The 20,488-nt window shown below is 38.6% G+C and overlaps 1 protein-coding gene across 1 annotated transcript in view; it reads left to right on the forward strand.

The window, feature by feature from the left end:
* Positions 1-12,507, forward strand: part of IL1RAPL1 (interleukin 1 receptor accessory protein like 1) — a 1,840,350-nt gene extending 1,827,843 nt beyond the window's left edge. The window contains exons 10-11 of the mRNA XM_077480774.1: positions 991-1,161; positions 10,581-12,507. Coding sequence (XP_077336900.1) covers positions 991-1,161; positions 10,581-11,299 — 890 coding nt within the window. The 3' untranslated portion in view covers positions 11,300-12,507. The remainder of the gene's footprint in view (positions 1-990; positions 1,162-10,580) is intronic.
* The last annotated feature ends 7,981 nt before the right edge of the window (positions 12,508-20,488 follow it).

Genomic DNA, 20,488 nt, shown 5'->3' on the forward strand with positions numbered 1-20,488 from the left:
GGGCTATAGTAAAAGACACAGCTGTATATAGGGGCTGTGAAAAAATACAGTAATGAGGCTATGAGGGGGCCATTTTGGCACCAGAACAGGTTTGGGATAATTTAATTCAGCTTCCATATCTCTCAGGACACATCACCACTGTAAAAGCAATTTAAATTTTACCTTCACCGATGACTTTAATGCATTTAACAAAAATTGTGAAATTTCTGTAAAGGGTAAATTAGTTAACCCATCCCTGCTTTAATTTAAAAAAAAGAAGGTGGTCTGCGTAGGAGAAAATTTGTTGTTTACTAAATAACTTCAGTATTTCTGCTGTGCACATGTGGATGAATTATGCTACAGTGGCTGCAGGTACAGAGGCAAGTGGGGACTTGTTTTCAAGCTCATGATTGTTGAAAACACATAAATAGGTGACTGTCCATAGCCTGGTTGCAGGTTCACTTTAAATTAAATAAATCCACGTTGTCCACGCTAATCACATGTTGTTTAAGTGTAACTATATCCTTACAGCTGAGGACAGTACCAACTTAGCACATGAGCTGACATAAGTGCACTGGCAACTGTCATTGTGACTTAAATGTAACTGACCTGGAAAACAGCCAACTCAGTGTTTTGGTAAACAGCTAAACCTTAAAACATTAGGTCAGTTTTTGGTTGGAAAAGGCTAGCATCTTGGTTCAAGAATCATCATTTGCAGAAATAACAGAAACACTTCTCAACAGTAGTATATTTCTTTGCCTTGTCCCACAAGGAAATAATGATGGTGGTGATACTCTTGCTAATGTATTTTCCAGCTACCTTTGTTAAATTACAGGGAGCAAGCAGCATAATTTAGCCTCAGCAATATGACTTTTTCTACCGAAGTTCATGCAAATTATAGCCAGCAACCACACAAAGCTGAAATGCCAGTTGTGGAAAAAGTTGGCCTCTAAAGGATCTATGAAAAAGTTTATTTTAAAAGGTATTTACTCTTTAACTTTTTTATTGCAGATAACAAAGATTTTGATGCCTATTTATCATATACAAAAGTGGACCCAGATCAATGGAACCAGGAGACTGGAGAGGAAGAAAGATTTGCACTGGAAATTTTGCCTGATATGCTTGAAAAACACTATGGTTATAAACTGTTCATACCTGACAGAGATTTAATCCCTACAGGAAGTAAGTAAATCCGTCATATCAGATTCTTTCAACTTCATTGATTTTGCTTTGCTGCTAACCCTTCTTACAACATGCCTTTATAATCTTTTTGTAAACACATTCTAACATGCACTGAGCAAATACATTAGGTAACTTGTGCTATAAGAAAATCAAAAATAACATTACAATGAGGGACCAATTGATACAATTATAATGTTTTTAGAAGATGGGAAAACTACAGCTCTAAGAATAAATATTCTGAATAGGATTGAAATAATTGATGAACATTTACAATATACAAATAAAGAGGTTCTATTTATCACAGAAGGCTCAAGACATGACAGTTTCCTATGGCTAAAAATGTATAGTTTGTTTCCATGTATTTATATTAAAGCAATCCTGTGAGTATGTAATTACAGAGTACTGTATATACAGTATAAACCAAATCATTAAAATCTGCCTTGCAGAACTGGGGTCATTGGTTTGAACACTAACCTCAATGCTACTTGCCTGTAGTTTGCATGCACTCCAGATGCTTGCACAGTTTTTTTTCTGGTTTCCTCCCACAAGCCAAATACAAGCTGATAGATAAATTAGTTACTGTATAGGCTTCAATGTAAAAAAAAGTAAAAATCAGTTTCAGTACTTTTAATTTTTTTTTTTTCAATTATAACTGGTGATTCTTCCATAAAGGCCCTTGTTGAGTCACTTCCTGTTATAGGGTCTCATTGCATTGCCCCTGCCTCCCAATTGTGTTTCTGCATTGGCTTTCATAAAGGCTTCCAATGGAGTGTTCACACACATTACACATGAAAAATAGGATTTTTTTATAACAGCTTACCTGTAAAATCCTTTCCTTGAAGTGCATCACAAGTACATCCGTTTTTTGTAGCAAAGCAATATACATAAATCACAAAGAGGGAAGGCACCTCTGTGTTCTGTGATGTAGTCAAAGAAAGGGATTTTACAGGTAAGCTGTTATAAAAAATTCTATTTACTTTATCATACATCACGGGACACAGAGCAGCATAGTAATTAATATGTGGGATGTCCCAAAGCAATGCTTTCTAAGGAGAGAAAGACACAAATAAAAACAGGCCGACATCAGACGTGAGGACCTATACTGCTGCTTGCAGTATACTGCGCCCAAAGGGTGGTGTTCCTTTGCCATCTTACATCCACCTGATAGAACCTAGTGAATCTATGTACCGATGATCAAATTGCAGCCTTGCAACCTGAGTCATAGAGGCTTGGTGATGCACTGCCCATGAAGCACACACTGCCCTGGCGGAACCCTTCTTTTCAACTATAAGCTTGAATAACAACCTGACGATTCCATAAAAAAAAAAAAATATATATATATATATATATATATATATCAACACTACCTGTACCTGAACCCTTCCGGTAGACCTTAACTGCTGTCACTATAAGGCGAGAATGTAATAACTTTCCTTCTGCAGAACAAGTTTCTGAAAGAAGGCAGGGAAAATGCTAATTTAGATGAAATTAGATACCTTAGGAAACAAAAAGGTTGAGTGAGGATTCAACACCACCTTATCATTGTGAATAATTAAGAATGGTGCTTTAAAAAAAGAAACTGCCAAACTCTGAAACTCTTGCTGAGGTTACCGCAACCAAGAACACCAATTTCCCAGTCAGAAGGAACAAGGGAAAAAAAGGCACACCGGCTCAAAAGGTTGTCTTTGTAATGCCGTCAAAGCTAGATTCAAATCCCATGGGCACAAAGGTGACGTAATTTGCGGATTTATACGCGTTACCCCTTTTATACAGGCCCGGATTAAAAGAGTGCAAAGCAAGCAGCCTTCGAAAAAAGAAAAACACTGACAAGGCCGAGATCTGACGCTTGATAGAACTCAAGGCTAGCTTAATTTCCATTCCTAATTGTAGGAAGGCAAGGAATCTACCTATGACATTACTTCTGAGGATGCCACCCTCAGTTTCCAGCAGGAACATAGGCCTACTAGACCCTATAGTAACTGGTCCTAAAGGCCTGCTCTCTTGCATTAATGAGGGTAGATACTAATGATGCTGAAAACACCTGATTCTTTTAGAATGTGGGCTTAATAGCCATACTGCTAGAAAAAACCAACCCTGTGAACGTAGGTCTGAATGAGAAGGAAGAGTCCATGGATCCCCTGACACCCTCACAATCTCTGCACACTAGGATCGTCTGGGTCATGCTGGATCTGCTAGAATTACCGGGTTCCATTCCATTTTGATCCTACATAGAAGCCGTGGAAGAATCGGCACTGGGGGGAATGAATAAATCAGTGAAAATGGAACTCGCGGGAATACTAACGAATCTCCCATATGCGGCTGAATCCCTTGCCCTTAACAAAAAAGGTGTCTAATAGGGATGGGTGAACGGTTCAGCCTGAGCATAAGTTCAGGCTGAACTTTGGTTGCTCGGATGTTCTGCAGAACACTGAACAATATGCGGTATTCGGGGCAAATTCAAAAGCCGCCGGAACACCGTTAAAGTCTATGGGACATTAACATGAAAAATCAAAAGTGCTAATTTTAAAGGCTTATACGCATGTTATTGTCATAAAAGTGTTTGGGGACCTGGGTCCTGCCCCAGGAAACATTTATCAATGCAAAAAAAGTTTTAAAAATGGCAATTTTATCAGGAGCAGTGATTTTAATAATGCTTAAAGTAAAACAATAAAAGTGAAATTTTCTGGGGGGTGTCTATAGTATGCTTGTAAAGTGGCACATTTTTCCCGTGTTTAGAACAGTCCCTGCAAAAAATTACATTTCTAAAGGAAAAAAAGTAATTTAAAAGTGCTTGCATTGTCGGTCCCAGCAATACAGATATTGCTGGTCCCGGCAATACAGATAAAAGAAGCAATTGAAAAAAATCGCATGGGATCCCCCCAGTCCATTACCAGGCCCTTTGGGTCTGGTATGAATATTAAGGGGAATCCCAAACTGAAATTAAAAAAAATGGTGTGGGGGTCCCCCAAAAATCCATACCAGACCCTTATCTGAGCACACAACCTGGCAGGCTGCAGGAAAAGAGGGAGGATGAGAGAGAGTGCCCCCCTCCTGAACTGTACCAGGCACATGCCCTCAACATGGGGAGGGTGCTTTGTAATAGCCCCCCAAAGCACCTTGTCCCCATGTTGATGGGGACATGGGCCTCATCCCCACAACCCTTGCCCGGTTGCTGTGGGGGTCTGAGAGCGGGGGGCTTATCGGAATATGGAAGCCCCCTTTAACAAGGGGACCCCCAGATTCCAGCCTCCCCTCCTGTGGGAAATGATAACGGGTTACAAATGTACCCCTACCATTTCACAAAAAAGTGTCAAAATGGTACAAAAGACAACACACAGCTTGGGACAAGTCCTTAAATTAAAAAATGAAAAATGAAAAAATAAAACTGTCCCACAAAGTCCATTCAACTTCTCTTGCTCTACCAATGGACTGAAAAATAAAAAAAAATAAAGCAGCGACCGACCCACCTCCATGGGCAGCACCCGCCGTATGACATGTCTTCACTTTGACAGTTCTTATATAACTGAGGACGGATGTCTTCACTTTGACAGTTCTTATATAACTGAGGACGGGCCACACAGTGATGTTCCCAGGTGACCCTGCCCCCTCTGACGTACGGGGACTTCCCCATGGCTTTCCCTGGGCTTCAGAGGGGGTGGGGCCACCCGTTTACGTAACCAGGTAACACTTTTATTGTTTCACTTTAAGCATTAATAAAATCACTGCTCCCGAAAAAACTTCAGTTTTTAAAACTTTTTTTGCATTGATACATGTCCCCTGGGGCAGGACCCAGGTCCCCAATCACGTTTCATGACAATAACTTGCACATAAGCCTTTAAAATGAGCACTTTTGATTATTCATGTTTGTGTCCCATAGACTTTAATGGTGTTCGTGTATTCTGACAAATTTTTTGCCTGTTAGGTATGTTCTGGTGCAAACCGAACCAGGGGGGTGTAGCGACTATTCTCCCGGGAATAATTGTTTGTCCCTCTGTCAATTCTCCACTTCCCAGAACGAAGCCTGCAGATAGGCAAGAGACATGCTTCTCTGCTCAAGCCAGAACACGGTTCACCTTCCTCTGACTGTGTGACTGCTGGTACCCCCTAGGTGATTGATGTAAGCCACTGCTGTGGCATTGTCAGATTGTATTCTGATAGGACAATCCTGCAACCTAAATGTTCAGGCCATTAGAATCAGATGTGCCACCCGAATCTCTAGGATGTTGACGGACAAGGATCTTCCCTTCTGCAATTCTTTTGTTACCAACCACCAACTGAGACTCTGGAGTACCTTTGGGGCCAGATACCTTGGCTAATGTAAGGCTTGGGTCTTCTTTTCCAAGTAGACAGAATACTGTTCGCAACAGTCTTGCTGAGCATAGGGAACAGCTTTCGAAAAGAAGCCACCACCTTCCCTAGCAATTCCATGCAAAGGCGAACTGGAAGGACTCTTCCTTGCCTTGACCACATGGACCAGCTCTCTTATAGCACTGACTTTTGTCTGGAACGAAGAGACTCTCCTTTGCGGGCTGCATTCCCTGTACTCTAGCCTTCTTACTGGACATAAGGATGACTTTTTCTAGGTTGAGAACCCAACCCAGGTGTTCCAGACACTTGACCATGCTGGACACAATCTGGTCTAGCCAGGCCACTAACTGATCTACCAGCAGCAGATCGCCTAGGTATACCATTACTGCTATACCCTGGGCCCTTAGTCTTGCTAGAAGCCGGCTCAGAACTTCAAAATCACCTGAGGGCCAGGCCACAACTGGAAGAGGTGTTGTTCTACTGCGAATCACAGAACTTCTGGTGAACAGGTAAAAATTGGCACATGCAGATACGTATCTTTGATGCCTATTGCCTTTCATGCCTATAAAGTGAAACAATAAAAGTGAAATATTCCTTTAAATTTCATACCGGGGTGGGGGTATCTATAGTATGCTTGTAAAGTGGCACATTTTTCCCATGTTTAGAACAGTACCTGCACAAAATGAAATTTCTAAAGAAAAAAGTCATTTAAAAGTACTCGCGGCTATAATGAATTGTCTATGGGAGAAATCAAAAGTACTAATTTTAAAGGCTTATATGCATGGTATTGTGATAAAGTGTTTGGGGACCTTGGTCCTGCCCCAGGAGACATGTATCAATGCTAGAAAAAAAAAAGAGCAGTGTTTTTAATAATGCTTAAAGTTAAACAATAAAAGTGAAATATTCCTTTAAATTTCGTACCTGGGGTATCTATAGTATGCCTGTAAAGTGCCGCACTTCTCCTGCGTTTAGAACAGTCCCTGCACAAAATGACAGGAAGGAAGAAATTAATTTAAAAGTACTAGTGGATATAATGAATTGTTGGGTACCGGCAATACAGATAAAAGTCATTGAAAAAAACAGCATGGGATCTCCCACATCCATTACCAAGCCATTTGGGTCTGGTATGAATATAAAAGAGAACCCCGAACCAAAATGTAAAAAAAATTGCGTGGGGGTCCTCCCAAATTCCATACCAGGCCCTTCAGGGAGAGTGCCCCTCCCTCTTGTACTGTACCAGGCCACATGCCCTTAGCATGGGGGGCTACCCAAAAGCACCTTGTCCCCATGTTGATGGGGACAAGGGCCTCATCCCCATAACCCTTGCCCGGTGGTTGTGGTGGTCTGCGGGTGGGGGCTTATCAAGGTGCTTTGGAGGGCTACCCCAAAGCACCCTCCCCATGTTGAGGGTATGTGGCCTGGTATGGTTCAGGAGTGGGGGCTCTCTCATCTTCCTTCTTTTCCTGTGGCTTGCCAGGTTGTGTGCTCGGATAAGGGTCTGGTATGGATTTTTCGGGGACCCCACGGCATTTTAAAAAAATGTTGGCGCAGGTTTCCCCTTAAAATCCATAACAGATCTGAAGGGCCTGATATGGAATTTGGGGGGACCCCCACAAAATTATTTTTAAAATTTTGGTAAAGGTTCCCCTTAATATTCATACCAGACCCAAAGGGCCTAGTAATGGTCTTTGGGGGAACCCATGCCGTTTTTTTCAATGACCCGGCAATTCATCATAGCTACTAGTACTTTTAAATGACATTTTGCATTGATACATGTCCCCTGGGGCAGGACCTAGGTCCGCAAACACTTTTTATGACAATACCATGCATATAAGCCTTTAAAATGGGCACTTTTGATTTCTCCTATAGACAATTCATTATAGCTGCGAGTACTTTTAAATGACTTTTTTTCCTTTATAAATGCCATTTTGTGCAGGGACTGTTCTAAACACAGGAAAATGTTGGCACTTTGCCCTTATGCCTTTTTTTTTTAAATTTGGCACAGGGTTCCTCTTAATATTCATACCAGACCTGAAGGGCCTGGTATGGAGTTTGGGGGGACTCCAGGCAATTTTTTTAAAAATTTTGGCCTGGTAATGGATGTGGGGGATCCCATGCTGTTTTTTTCAATGCCTTTTATCTGTATTGCCAGGACCCGACAATTCATTATAGGCACTAGTATTTTTAAATGACTTTCTTCCTTTACAGGCATACTATAGGCACCCCCAGGTATGAAATTTAAAGGAATATTTCACGTTTATTGTTTCACTTTAAGCATTATTAAAATCACTGCTCCCAAAAAAAGGCAGTTTAAAAAAAATGTCCCCTGGGGCAGGACCTGGGTCCCCAAACACTTTTTATGACAATAACTTGTATATAAGCCTTTAAAATAAACACTTTTGATTTTTCATATTAATGTCCCATAGCCTTTAATGGTGTTGCGGCAGCGAATTTGCCCCGAACACTATATATTATTTGGTGTTCTGCAGAACATCCAAACAACCAAATTTATGCTCTGGCCAAACCGTTCGCCCATACCTATTAGACACCTTTTTTGTTAAAGTGGTTGTATACCCACATTTTTAACTTTTACCTACAGGAAAGCCTATAATAAGGCTTACCTGTAGGTAAAAAAAATATCTCCTAAACCTGTACGGTTTAGGAGATATTCCCCTCGGTATGCGCCACTGACTGCAGCGGCGCATGCGCACAAGGGGTTTCTCGCCGTCAAAATCCGGCAGCAGCCGAGCGGCCGGACTGAAATCTCCCACGCGCATGCGCGGGAGTGACGATATCGCGGCTCTGGCCACTCACAGCGCCGGAGCCGCGATACCCGTAAGAAACGCCGAGGGAGCATGTCAGCTCCCTCGGTGTGGATCGGGCCAGATGTCGGGGCCTCGTTCTAAGGTAAGTATTTCATAATGAGCTAGTATGCAGTGCATACTAGCTCATTATGCCTTTTGCTTTGCAGGTTTAAAAAAAAAAAAAAAAATGTGCGGGTTTACTACCGCTTTAAGGGCAAGGGATTCACCCGCATATGGGAGATGCGTTAATATTCCTGCGGGTTCAGTTTTCACTGATTTATTAATTACCCCCAGTGTCGCTTCTTCCACGGCTTCTATGTAGGATTAAAATGGAATGGAAGACGATAATCCTAGCAGATCCAGCATGACCCAGACGATCCTAGTGTGCAGAGATTTATTTCAAGGATAAGTAACATTGCTAAATATCTATAGTAGTAGCCTAGAGCAGGTAGGCTCTGCTTGCTCTAAGCACATGCACAGTGCCAGTGTAGCTATAAAACACAAACTGCATGAAAAAACATTAAAGTGTATTCTAGGACAAACTTAAAATATGCCATACATCTATGCAATACATGCATATTTCACTACCCTTTGTCTTTTTTTTTTAACTCTCTCCTCATATCCTATTATCAGGGCTCTCTGATTCCCCCCTCTATTGAATTGTATTTCAAATGTACTGTCTGCCCTAATGTTGTAAAGTGCTATGTAAACTGTCAGCGCTATATAAATCCTGTATAATAATAATAAAGAATAATTATCTACAACTTAAAGTTTTTTTTTTTACTAAAGATAAATCCACTTTGCACTACAAGTGCACTACAAGTGCACTTGAAAGTGCAGTTGCTGTAGATCTGCGGGGGACATGCAAGAAAAAAAAATGCATTTTTGCTTGTACATGATTGGATGATAAAATCAGCAGAGCTTCCCCTCATTTCAGATCTTCCCCCTCAGATCTACAGCGACTGCACCTTGTAGTGCAAAGTTGGTTTGCCTTTAGTAAATCAACCCCAAAGTGTCATTAAACCCAGAATATGGAAAACTCTCTATAGATACTCTATAGATGCTATGTGACAGAGTGTGCACACTATGGTTGATCCTGCCTTCAGATGCCCCTCCCGTCTTCTCTGTGTCCCCATTGCAGCCGGAGATTGTGGAGACCAGCTATTGTCATCTACTGAGCATGCTGCAGTTTGAGTTCCCTTCTAAACCATTAATTTTCTTGTCTGTGTAGCCCATGTGACTATAGTGTCACACACATGGGCATATACAAAGTGGCAAATGACCCTCCCCTCTCTCTTCCTTCATGTTCCCCTATTCCTAAACACTACTGGGGTGAAATATAGTATGCTGATTGATTACATCCAATAAGAAACTCAGAAAAAAGCTTAGTTTTAATATATAGTAAATCCATATTAAATATATCAAAAGTGATTGCTAATACCTGTAAAGCAAAAAAGAGCCTTGTATGCAGATGTCCTCTGAACAAAATCAAAGATAGAGTTAACCATATTAATGCACAAAAACTACAAATTTGATGCTCCATAAAGACTTATAGGGAGCTGTAAAACAGTTTTTGGATATTTAGAATTGAATTTGACTTACTCTTCTAAAACTATTTTATTAGTCATTTGACTGGTACAGGACCAATCAGGGTTGTGCAGACACAGACTCATACTGTAGATTGCATACATCAGTGGAATAACAGAAGCCCCTCCCAAGGATGTTTCCCTGCAGCAGCCAAAGGACAGGGAAAGATCCTTTGACCACACAAAATCCCTGCACGAATAGGGTATTATTAAAAAAATTTAAACAAAAACAAAACAACAAAATACAGTGGCATGATATGGTATCTATGATTTATGCAAATGGATTATGGCAATACGAGCTTCACTTTTTAGAACCACTGTAAGGTCTAATTATTCTGTAGTCCAAATATAAGGACTGGGAGGGCAAATTAAACATATTGAGATAACAAGGGAAAAAGGAAAAGTCTGGACTTCTGACAAGATCAACAGATTTTTACACTATTAAGCGAGTACAGAATGCCTTGAGTGGTTCCAAGCTTGGTTTTAAAGTGACATGAATCTGTGTTAGAAATTCACAGCTGGCTGGAAATTAAAACAGGTCATTTAAATAACATCACATTTTAAAGTGTATTTTATAACAATGATATACTGCATATTATATAAACTTTTTGTTTCTGGACAAAAGGAAAATTGATTTTTAAACATTTAAGTTTTAAAATAGTTTTATTTGTATTAGTGCCTAATTTTTATTAATACCTAGTTTGTTTATATTCTCTTACAGCTTATATTGAAGATGTGGCAAGATGTGTGGATCAAAGTAAAAGGCTAATAATTGTTATGACTCCCACATATGTAGTGAGAAGAGGATGGAGTATATTTGAGCTAGAGACCAGACTTCGGAATATGTTGGTCACCGGGGAAATCAAAGTCATATTGATTGAGTGCAGTGAATTACGTGGGATTATGAATTACCAAGAGGTGGAAACTCTCAAACACACAATTAAGCTTCTAACCGTTATCAAATGGCATGGGCCAAAATGCAACAAATTGAATTCAAAATTCTGGAAACGTTTACAATATGAAATGCCTTTTAAAAGAATAGAACCCATCACACATGAGCAGGTTTTAGATGTCAGTGAGCAGGGACCTTTTGGGGAACTGCAGACGGTCTCAGCAATCTCCATGGCTGCTGCCACTTCCACTGCCATGGCCACTGCCCATCCTGACATCCGTTCTACCTTTCATAACACTTACCATACTCAGATGCGGCAGAAACACTATTATAGAAGCTATGAATATGATGTACCTCCAACTGGCACCCTGCCTTTTACCTCAATAGGTAATCAGCATACTTATTGCAACATACCTATGACACTTATCAATGGACAGCGACCACAAATAAAAACAAACAGGGAGCAGCACCCAGATGAAGCCCATACAAACAGTGCTATCTTGCCACTTTTGCCAAGGGAGACAAGTATATCTAGTGTTATCTGGTGACAGGAATGGTAGGGGCACAGCAGCCCCACCCCCACCATCCTACAGTTGGAAGCGGATCTTGCAGTCTGGTGCCTGGAACTTCATCCTCGACTGCTGCTGTTAAACATGCATTACAATCGTTAATATCTGAGGAAAAACAGGGTCTTGTACATATTTTTGCAATTTATTTGTAGCATCAGTGTCTTCCTGTTTTACCCATGTCTCTTGCCATTACATTTTTGACTTTGTTTTATATGTCAATGAAATTTGTCTAGTTAAATTTTTTATGAATAGACTGATGTATAGATAGGCAGCATTTTCTTTTACTTCTCCTTAAGTATAGTTTTACAATTATTATTTTTTATTTAACGTTTTTCCCTTTTTTTGGAATGCTTGAACCAACCACTGGATACGGATCAACATTCATTTTGTTGGCTTTATTAGTATTATACATTCATGATGCTCAGCCTTCAGCATCAAAAGAAAGAAGTATGCAAGATTCCAATGACTCTTATTTTTTTAAGATAACCAGCAAAGCTCACTTTTGATTCCTTCTGCCCACCTACCTGATGGCAGCATGCTTGGTTACACTTCAAGATGGTCTGATTGTTTAACTTTTAACTAACTTAGATGTCTATCATTCAACAAGATTCCTGGTCTGTATTTATTGCTTTGCAGTAACATAGATCATACAGTAGAGAGCAGTTTTAATGGAAACATTTTTATATCAAAAGTTTTTTTCTTTCTTTCTTTATTTTTTCTTTATTTTACCATTTTCTTTTTAGATTTTGTGAAGGGGTGAATGGGGGGATCACATATTGTTTATAGTTTATTGTTAACGTTTTCTCTATTTTCAAATACCACTTGAAATGCTACAGTGCTCTAGTCAGACTAAAAACATGCATTGTTGAAGTTATTTTTGTATGGTGGTGTCCATACCAAAGCTGAGAAAGACCTTGTTACTATCAAAGACTCCTGTAATATTTTTAAAATTGTTTTGCCTTATCAGATTTCATTTTGTTAAGATTACAACTTTATCAGCTTAAAGGCAATTTAAATTTATAACTCAGGAGGTAACAAACACCAGATGTGAACGCCAACATGCATAAAGCCTTTCCAACAGATTTATTGTTTATAAAGATTAATCAGACCTAAAATGTTAAACACATTTTACTGAATAAAATAAAGAAATATGTTTATTTTTAAGAAAAAAAGCTTCTATGTTTGAGAGGTTGAAAGTGTTGTGTTGAAATTATTCATTTTACGGTATAATGCAATATATTGAAGGGTAAACATTTTTATCAACTTTGGTGTAAATAATTATGAAGCATTACATTTACGTTGTGAAGTTAAAGATGTAAACTGACCATCGGCACCTTATAATAGTTGGACATCAGAAACGTATCCATCCACAACTCTCAGTTCTACTGAATTCATGCGTGAAGGTAAATGTCTGTCACACACCAACACTCTCTTCAATGAGATCACCCTTGTTGGTGGCGCCCTTAGAGAGCAAGTTGTTTTCAGTCCCCACTGAAATTGCAAGTGCATGTACCTACATATTTAATGAGAGTGTGCATGATGGTGAATGTCAGTGATATACACCACCACTCCTTTTGGTGAGACCCTAAGGTTGGTTTTCCTGGTGGGTTAAACTTTTTTCCATTTACCATTGTTCATTGTACCAGTAGACAGTTCTGTTGTACTTAGTTTTTAGTAAAATTTCAAGCACTAGACTACACTGTTTTATATTAATGGACCTCTAGGAGCTTAAATTTAGGAAAATTCCAAATTTACACCAAGTCAATGAATCTGTGTTGATTAAAGAAAACATCACTTTAATGAAAAAAAAAAAGCTTTTATATAGAGGTAAGCAAAGTGATCAACACAGATTGAAGTCACAGATAAGATCCCAGATTTGAGATTATTGCATATCCGTTAGTATTAACAATTATGTGGGGGTAAACAGTCTAATCATTGTGTCTTACTTCTACTTTTATTTCTTTAAAGGAGAACTGAATTCTGGAAGCTATGCCAAAAAATAAAAGCCAGGAAGAAGGCAAAGAACTAGTCATTAGTATTGCCTGTGTCTCCTGACTAACGTAACATGCATATTTTTCACTGTGTCTCTATATGAACGCAGTAATCTTAATAGAGGCAGGACTTTGCTTCCTTATGTCAGAGCCTCCGGCAAAGAAAACATTTAGCAGAATAGTAGTCACATCACAAAATATTTCTTCAAATCACCTTACTCTTCTAGCAGTCAGAGGCTTAGATGTCTAAGCCCTTGTACACACGGTCGGAGAATCCGTCGGAATGTGTCTTATCAGACCGTGTCGTCAGATAATCCGACTGTGTGTGGTATGCATCGGATTGATTCCGTCTGAATATCCATTGGACCCAATTTTCCAACATGTTGGAAATATTTCCCGACCAACTGGTTCGATCGGACATACTCCGATCATGTGTAGAGAATTTTGATCGGACCAAGTGCCACGCATGCTCCGATCAAATTCCTACATCAAAGCCATTGGATACTAGCCTGAACGTAGTCCCATCGTAACGAAATTACGTCATCATGTTCTGAATGATCGGATTTTTCGACAACTTAGTCCGACCATGTGTATGCAACAGTTTCGGACAAGATCCAACAGACAAAATCAGACGGATTTGGTTGTCGAAATCTCCGACCGTATGTACAGGGGCTTAGATTCACACTGCAGATTTACAGCTAGGACACTTCACAGAAATGCCTAGTTTTAACCATGTATCAGGACACAAACTGCTTGTTTTCAGGAGGAATTCAAGACAAATGGGTTCTGCTGTGGCACAATTTACACTTTATAGATGTACCCAATATTATAGTAAATTTTCACTTTTTGAGTTCAGTTCCACTTTAAAGGGAAAGTATGTCTGTTTTGTGTACATTTTTGTTTTTTGTTTATTGTTACTTTATCTCTCTCTCTCTCTCTATACACACACACACACATATATATATATATATATATATATATATATATATATATATATATATATATATATATATATATATATATAGTGCCTTGAAAAGGTATTCATACCCCTTGACATATTTTGTCATGTTCCAACCAAAAATGTAAATGTATTGTATTGGGATTTTATGAGACAGACCAACACAAAGTGGCACATAATTGTGAAGTGGAAGGAAATGATAAATGGTTTTCATTTTTTTTTTACAAATTAATATGTGAAAAGTGTGGCATGCATTTGTATTCAGCCCCCCTGAATCAATACTTTCTAGAACCACCTTTTGCTGCAATTACCCCTGCAAGTCTTTTTGGGTATGTCTCCAGCTACCAGCTTTGGACATCTAGAGAGTGACATTTTAGCCCATTTTTATTTTTGCAAAATAGCTCTGTCAGATTGCATGGAGAGTGTCTGTAAACAGCAATTTCCAAGTCTTGCCACAGATTCTCAGTTGGACATTGACTGGGCCATTCTAACACATGAATATGCTTTGATCTAAACCATTCCATTGTAGTTCTGGCTGTATGCTTAGGGTCATTGTCCTTCTGAAAGGAGAACCTCTGCCTCAGTCTCAAGTCTTTTGCAGACTCTAGCAGGTCTTCTTCTAAGATTGCCCTATATTTGGCCCCATCCATCCTCCCATCAACTCTGACCACCTTCCCTGTCCCTGCTGAGGAAAAGCATCCCCACAACATGATGCTGTCACCACCATATTTCAAGGTGGGGATGGTGTGCTCAGGGTGATGTGTAGCATTAGTTTTCCTTCACACATAGCTTTGCTTTTAGGCCAAAAGGTTCAATTTTGGTCTCATCTGACTAGAGCACCTTCTCCCACAGGTTTGCTGTATCCCCCACATGGCTTCTCACAAACTGCAAACGGGACTTGTGTTGGCTTTCTTTCAACAATGGCTTTCTTCTTGCCACTCTTCCTTAAAGACCAGATTGCAGGAGTACACTACTAATAGTTGTCCTGCGGACAGATTCTCCCACCTGAGTTTTGGGGCTCTGCAGCTCCTGCAGAGTTACCATGGGCCTCTTGCTTCTCTAATTAATGGTCTCCTTGCCCAGTCTGTCAGTTTAGGTGTACGCTTATGTCTTGATAGGTTTGCAGTTGTACCATATTCTTTCCATTTTCGGATGATGGATTTAACAGTGCTCCATGAGATGTTCAAAGCTTGGGATATGTTTTTATAACCTAACTCTGCTTTAAACTTCTCCACAACTTTATCCCTGACCTGCCTGGTATGTTCCTTACCTTTCATGATGCCGTTTGTTCACTAAGGTTCTCTAACAAATACTGCTTTACCGAACATCTGTATTAATACTGAGATTAATATATACACAGGTGGACTCTATTTAATAATTAGTCATTTCTGAAGGCTATTGGTTCTACTAGATTTTATTTTGCGGTATCAGAGTAAAGAGGGCTGAATACAAATGCACACTACACTTTTCAGATGTTTATTTGTAAAAATAAATAAAAACCATTTATCATTTTCCTTGCACTTCACAATTATTTGCCACTTTATGTTGGTCTATCACATAAAATCATAAAATCCCAATAAAATACATTTACGTTTTTGGTTGTTACATGGAAATTTGGAAAGTGTCAAGGGGTATGAATACTTTTTCAAGACACTATATATGCAGTCAACATGAGATACTAGAGAGCAACATGCTAACTCTTAAATATTCATAGCAAACTCTTGATTAAAAACAGGTAATTTGCATACATTGCAATACAGGTTCAAGCTTGCCAACTGCATCAACTGATTGCTTTCTGGCCAGTCTGGGCCAGGGGGTTAAAGAACAAAATAATTGTTTATTGTCCCATTAAAGAATAATCCAGCAATCTCAGATATCCTCATCCTTTTATTTACTGATTTGCACGTACATTGCTGGGCTTTTGGTCCATGCTTTTAGGAGTATACCATGCTGTTGGTGCTGTTCATCCCCTTAAAAATTGTGGGGTTGATTTACTAAAACCGGAGAGTGCAAAATCTGGTGACGCTCTGCATAGAAACCAATCAGCTTCCATTTAAATCTACACTAACTGGACCCTCTGTAGTATATTGTTATAACTATCATTGTTATTGAGACTCAAGCACCCACTAAATGTCTAAATATATACAAATACGTAAGTAATTAAATAATACATATACTGATGAAAATGACGTATAGCTCTGCTTGCTGTCTGGATACAAGACTGATTCATTTCCATATACAGTTTTTTTTTATATTTACTTAATGAAGAAAATAGTTTGGCATTTTTATTTTTTTTAGTCCTAACATTCATACATAAAAATAAAAGCAAATACATACATGCAAATTGTATGTTCTCAACATCAGGCAAGTGATTTAAGAGGTCTTAACTTCATCTGATTCAAAAGCCGATGAATAAGATCTTTTAAAAAATTAATTATTCTCTGCTCCTGTAGGATGGTCTTACACAGCCCAGTTCTGACTGGTCAATTAATTCATAGAAAATGTATCTCTAAATTCATATCACTTTTTTAGCACCAAGCAAGTGTTTTAAAATGGGGGTATTGTTTGCCTCCTCCTCCTGTAAAGCGCACTACTGTTACTGTGACACATACATCCTTACACAAAGAGGGCTGCATGGATGTTTACCTGGGGTTTACAGCATGTTTTTTGATTCTGTGTGTGTGAGTGTGGTGATGGGGGGGCTATTTTATTTTAAGAAGATGAAATTTAGGCGATGAATATAAATATTGCAGATTGCAGAACACAGATCAGGTAATGCTTCTGTCCTTTTAGTTTGTCTTTTTTGTTACGTTTCAATGTAAGCACCACTATATTTTTGGCTTTTCTTTGAGTTTAAAGAGGGAGGGAGCACATGTATAAAAAGAGAGAGAGACATGGGACAGAAACGGCATTCCTAAATCAAGTTTGATATTTGAATCTAAATTACATTAGCTAATATGGAGTTATACCCACATATTTTTCGCCAATACACATGTTGTGATTTTGTTATATAACTTTGGTAAAAGTGAGAGAAATGTGACGGTTTTGGTAAAAAAAAAAACTTCAATATATTTGTAACTGACTTAGGTGTCCAGCGTGACACATTTCCCCGCTATACAACTATACAAAACCATCTATTATTCCTAAAAATATGCCTTTTCAGGCATTTTGTAATATTCAACACATTTTAGAGGATAATGTACCTTAACCCTGTGAAAACTCTGCAAAATTACAATATCTATCTATATGTTTGGTATTGCATTTAGGTTGGCCATACATAAAAACTGATTTTTGTGCATTACAAAATCTCAGGACAGTCATTGAAATGTTGTAATGTATAGAATAATCACAGCAGTTAGCTTTATAAAATCTGCATTGCCATTTATTGTAGAGATTCCTGTGAATAATATTTTCCTCTCTTACGATGGAACAGATATATATTGTTACTGTATGACTGTGCCTGTGGGGAGTTATGGGAACATCACCCAACATAAACTGAGAAAAAAAATATGTCCGCTGAAGAAAAGAAGAATTTCCTGAAAACATGGATGAATGTTTGAAGATAAAGTTATTCAAAATTAAATTGCTTTTTATAATATATAATATAATCAGAATACACACAAAAAGGCACTTAAAGTGGCACATATACTACTGCGAAAAAAGCAGTCAAAATTACAAGTCATCAAAAACACTCAGTAGGCTTATAGAAAACATTTACTAATTATATAACCTGTCCCCATCCCCCTTGGCCTAGGCTGACTTTTACCCCACCAACAAGTGCTTTCTTACTTCTTCAATTGTCGTGGGCCCATACGTTGTCTACATCTAGTATCAGGCTGCCCAAGACTGCTTATTAACATCTCATAGAAATTCCAATGTAATACAACTGCTTCATTCTTTTTCACAACTGTATGTTTATTGTGAAGAAGGTTTGCACTGGTGAACACACATAAAGAAGCAATTTTCACAACTGTATGCTTATCGTGAGAAATGTGTCCACTGGTAAACACACATAAACAAGTAAACCTTGATGAATTTTGTGTATGCAATCGTAAGCAACGGTTAAACACTTTGTGTGTAACATGTCAAGGCTCTACAGTATACCTGTGCATGTCTTCTTTACAATAAACCTATTGTTAAGCAATAGAACAAAGATGTTTCATTATAATGAAATTATACTGTATATGTCGGAATGGGGCGAGATCTGAAAGTTGCAGTTTCTCAAGGTTTAGGTCATAGCTAGATCTCTTGTGGCAGCATTGCAGTGTTTTTGCTGTTTATAATATCCTATAAACTTGGGGGAGACCTGTTGGTCCTGCAGTACAGGTCCACCTTATCATCAATTCTATGTCTATTAATGCAGAGTTGAAGACTTAGTTTTGGTAACTCATTACTACATTTTTACTGTACATGTGGTAAACAACACTGCCGCTGTTGGAGGAGGAAAGTAAGCACTCTGAGGAGGATGGTCAGCTTAAACTAGTAAAGAGAGCTAGAAATGAAGGTCTGATTGTGGAACTACAAGCATGGCATTTTTGTCCCACAATATGACCTCCTCATCTGCCATATGTTAAAAGAGAACTATGGGAATCAGGGTTACTGCAGATTCATACATACCTACATAGAAGCAGCATCAGCCTGATGCTGCATCTTTCCCCCAGCGCCTCTTCACTGAGAACCAAGCAATCGTACATTGCCAATGTCTCGGTTCTCTCAGCTCCCTGAGCAGAGACCTGCTGCCTGTCAATCAGCAGCTCTCCTGCTCTGCTCCTCCCCACTCACTGGAGCACTGAGCTGTGTGGGGAGCAGCCATCTCAGCTTCTCAGCGGCTTGCTGAGAGGCTGAGACAGCTATCGGTTCAGGCACCTGGCTGATCCAGACTTCCAGAGTTGGGATGACACGGTGCCTGGACTGATATTGGTGACATCAGCAGAGTGCGGACTTCAGTTCGCTTTCTGCTGAAAACAGGTCACAGGAGTGCAAAATGGATCACTCCTGTGACCCATAGGAGAAGCCCAGCCAAACAAGCTTAGGCTGGACTTCTCCTTTAAGGAAGAAGTGTTTCCACACTTTTTTTATAAGTTTTACACATGCCCTCAAAAAGGGATACTAGTAATGATTAGTGAAGTTCTACTTTTTTTTTTAATTTAAAGTGTATGTTTTGTCAAAACTGTATTTTTAGTTTTGTATAGAGTAGGGAAGAGTTAACCCCTGCCATTTATTTTTTGCTGCCTGTGTACCATTGGGGACATTTCCCTTCACTTTCTGGTGCAGGGACACAAAAAGTTAATGGACATTTTTCAAGGTAATGGGAATTCCTGTCTTAGATAGTTGACCCAGAACATTTGCCACAATTAAAAGATTTCATCTTACCTCTTGTTCTAGTGACAACTATTACATTTTGTATTTTTCTTTATTTCTTCTCTGGGTGACAATGGTCATCTGGAAAAAGGGTCAAACACTTCCCCAATCTATTCAACACTGAAAAAAGGTTTTGCCTATTAATGCACTTTATTTTAGTAATAAAAATGAGAATACATGCCAATATCCATTAGTTGGTGGCAGCTTACCCTGCTGTCTTATAATAAATATACTAGTTTTGTGACATTAGGTCAAGAGAATGTATAACAATTACAAATGACAGTTGTTAAAAATGTTCTGCCATTGCAACATTTTAGAAAAAAAACACAAACTAGTTTGTTATTTAATGAGTTTTATGTATTAAAATTTTTGGAGATTTTATTGCATAAAAACAGATGCAACACATATAATATTACACTTTTTTTTTTTTAAACTAGCAATAATTATTTCACACCATATATAAAGTGTGAAATTATGTTTTCTGGCAAAATTTACTAGATTATTTTATTTTTAAAGTTAACCTTTTTTGAAGGTTGTTCCTTACTTTCTTGCTCCTCGTATTCACAATAGTTTTGACCACACAAGAGAAATATTTAAGTCTTCTACAGTTAATATTCTAATCATTATTCTCATATTTGTCATGTACTTCAAACACATGCTGCATTCTGCATTTGTCAATTATGATTAAGACTGCTGAGGTTTGTGAAATGACACCGGACCAGAATATGTTAGAATATATATCCTTATTTCAGTCTTTTTTACTTTCCTATAGTAAAATGCTTACCTATGTAACCAAGAAGGTTATTGCCTTATATTACACATACCAATTTTTTACAAATTGTTTTGCTAGAGAATGTA

This window comes from Lithobates pipiens, unplaced genomic scaffold, assembly GCF_037356315.1.
Source record: "Lithobates pipiens isolate NorthernLeopardFrog02 unplaced genomic scaffold, aLitPip1_a1.2 Scaffold_16, whole genome shotgun sequence".
Lineage (NCBI taxonomy): Eukaryota > Metazoa > Chordata > Amphibia > Anura > Ranidae > Lithobates > Lithobates pipiens.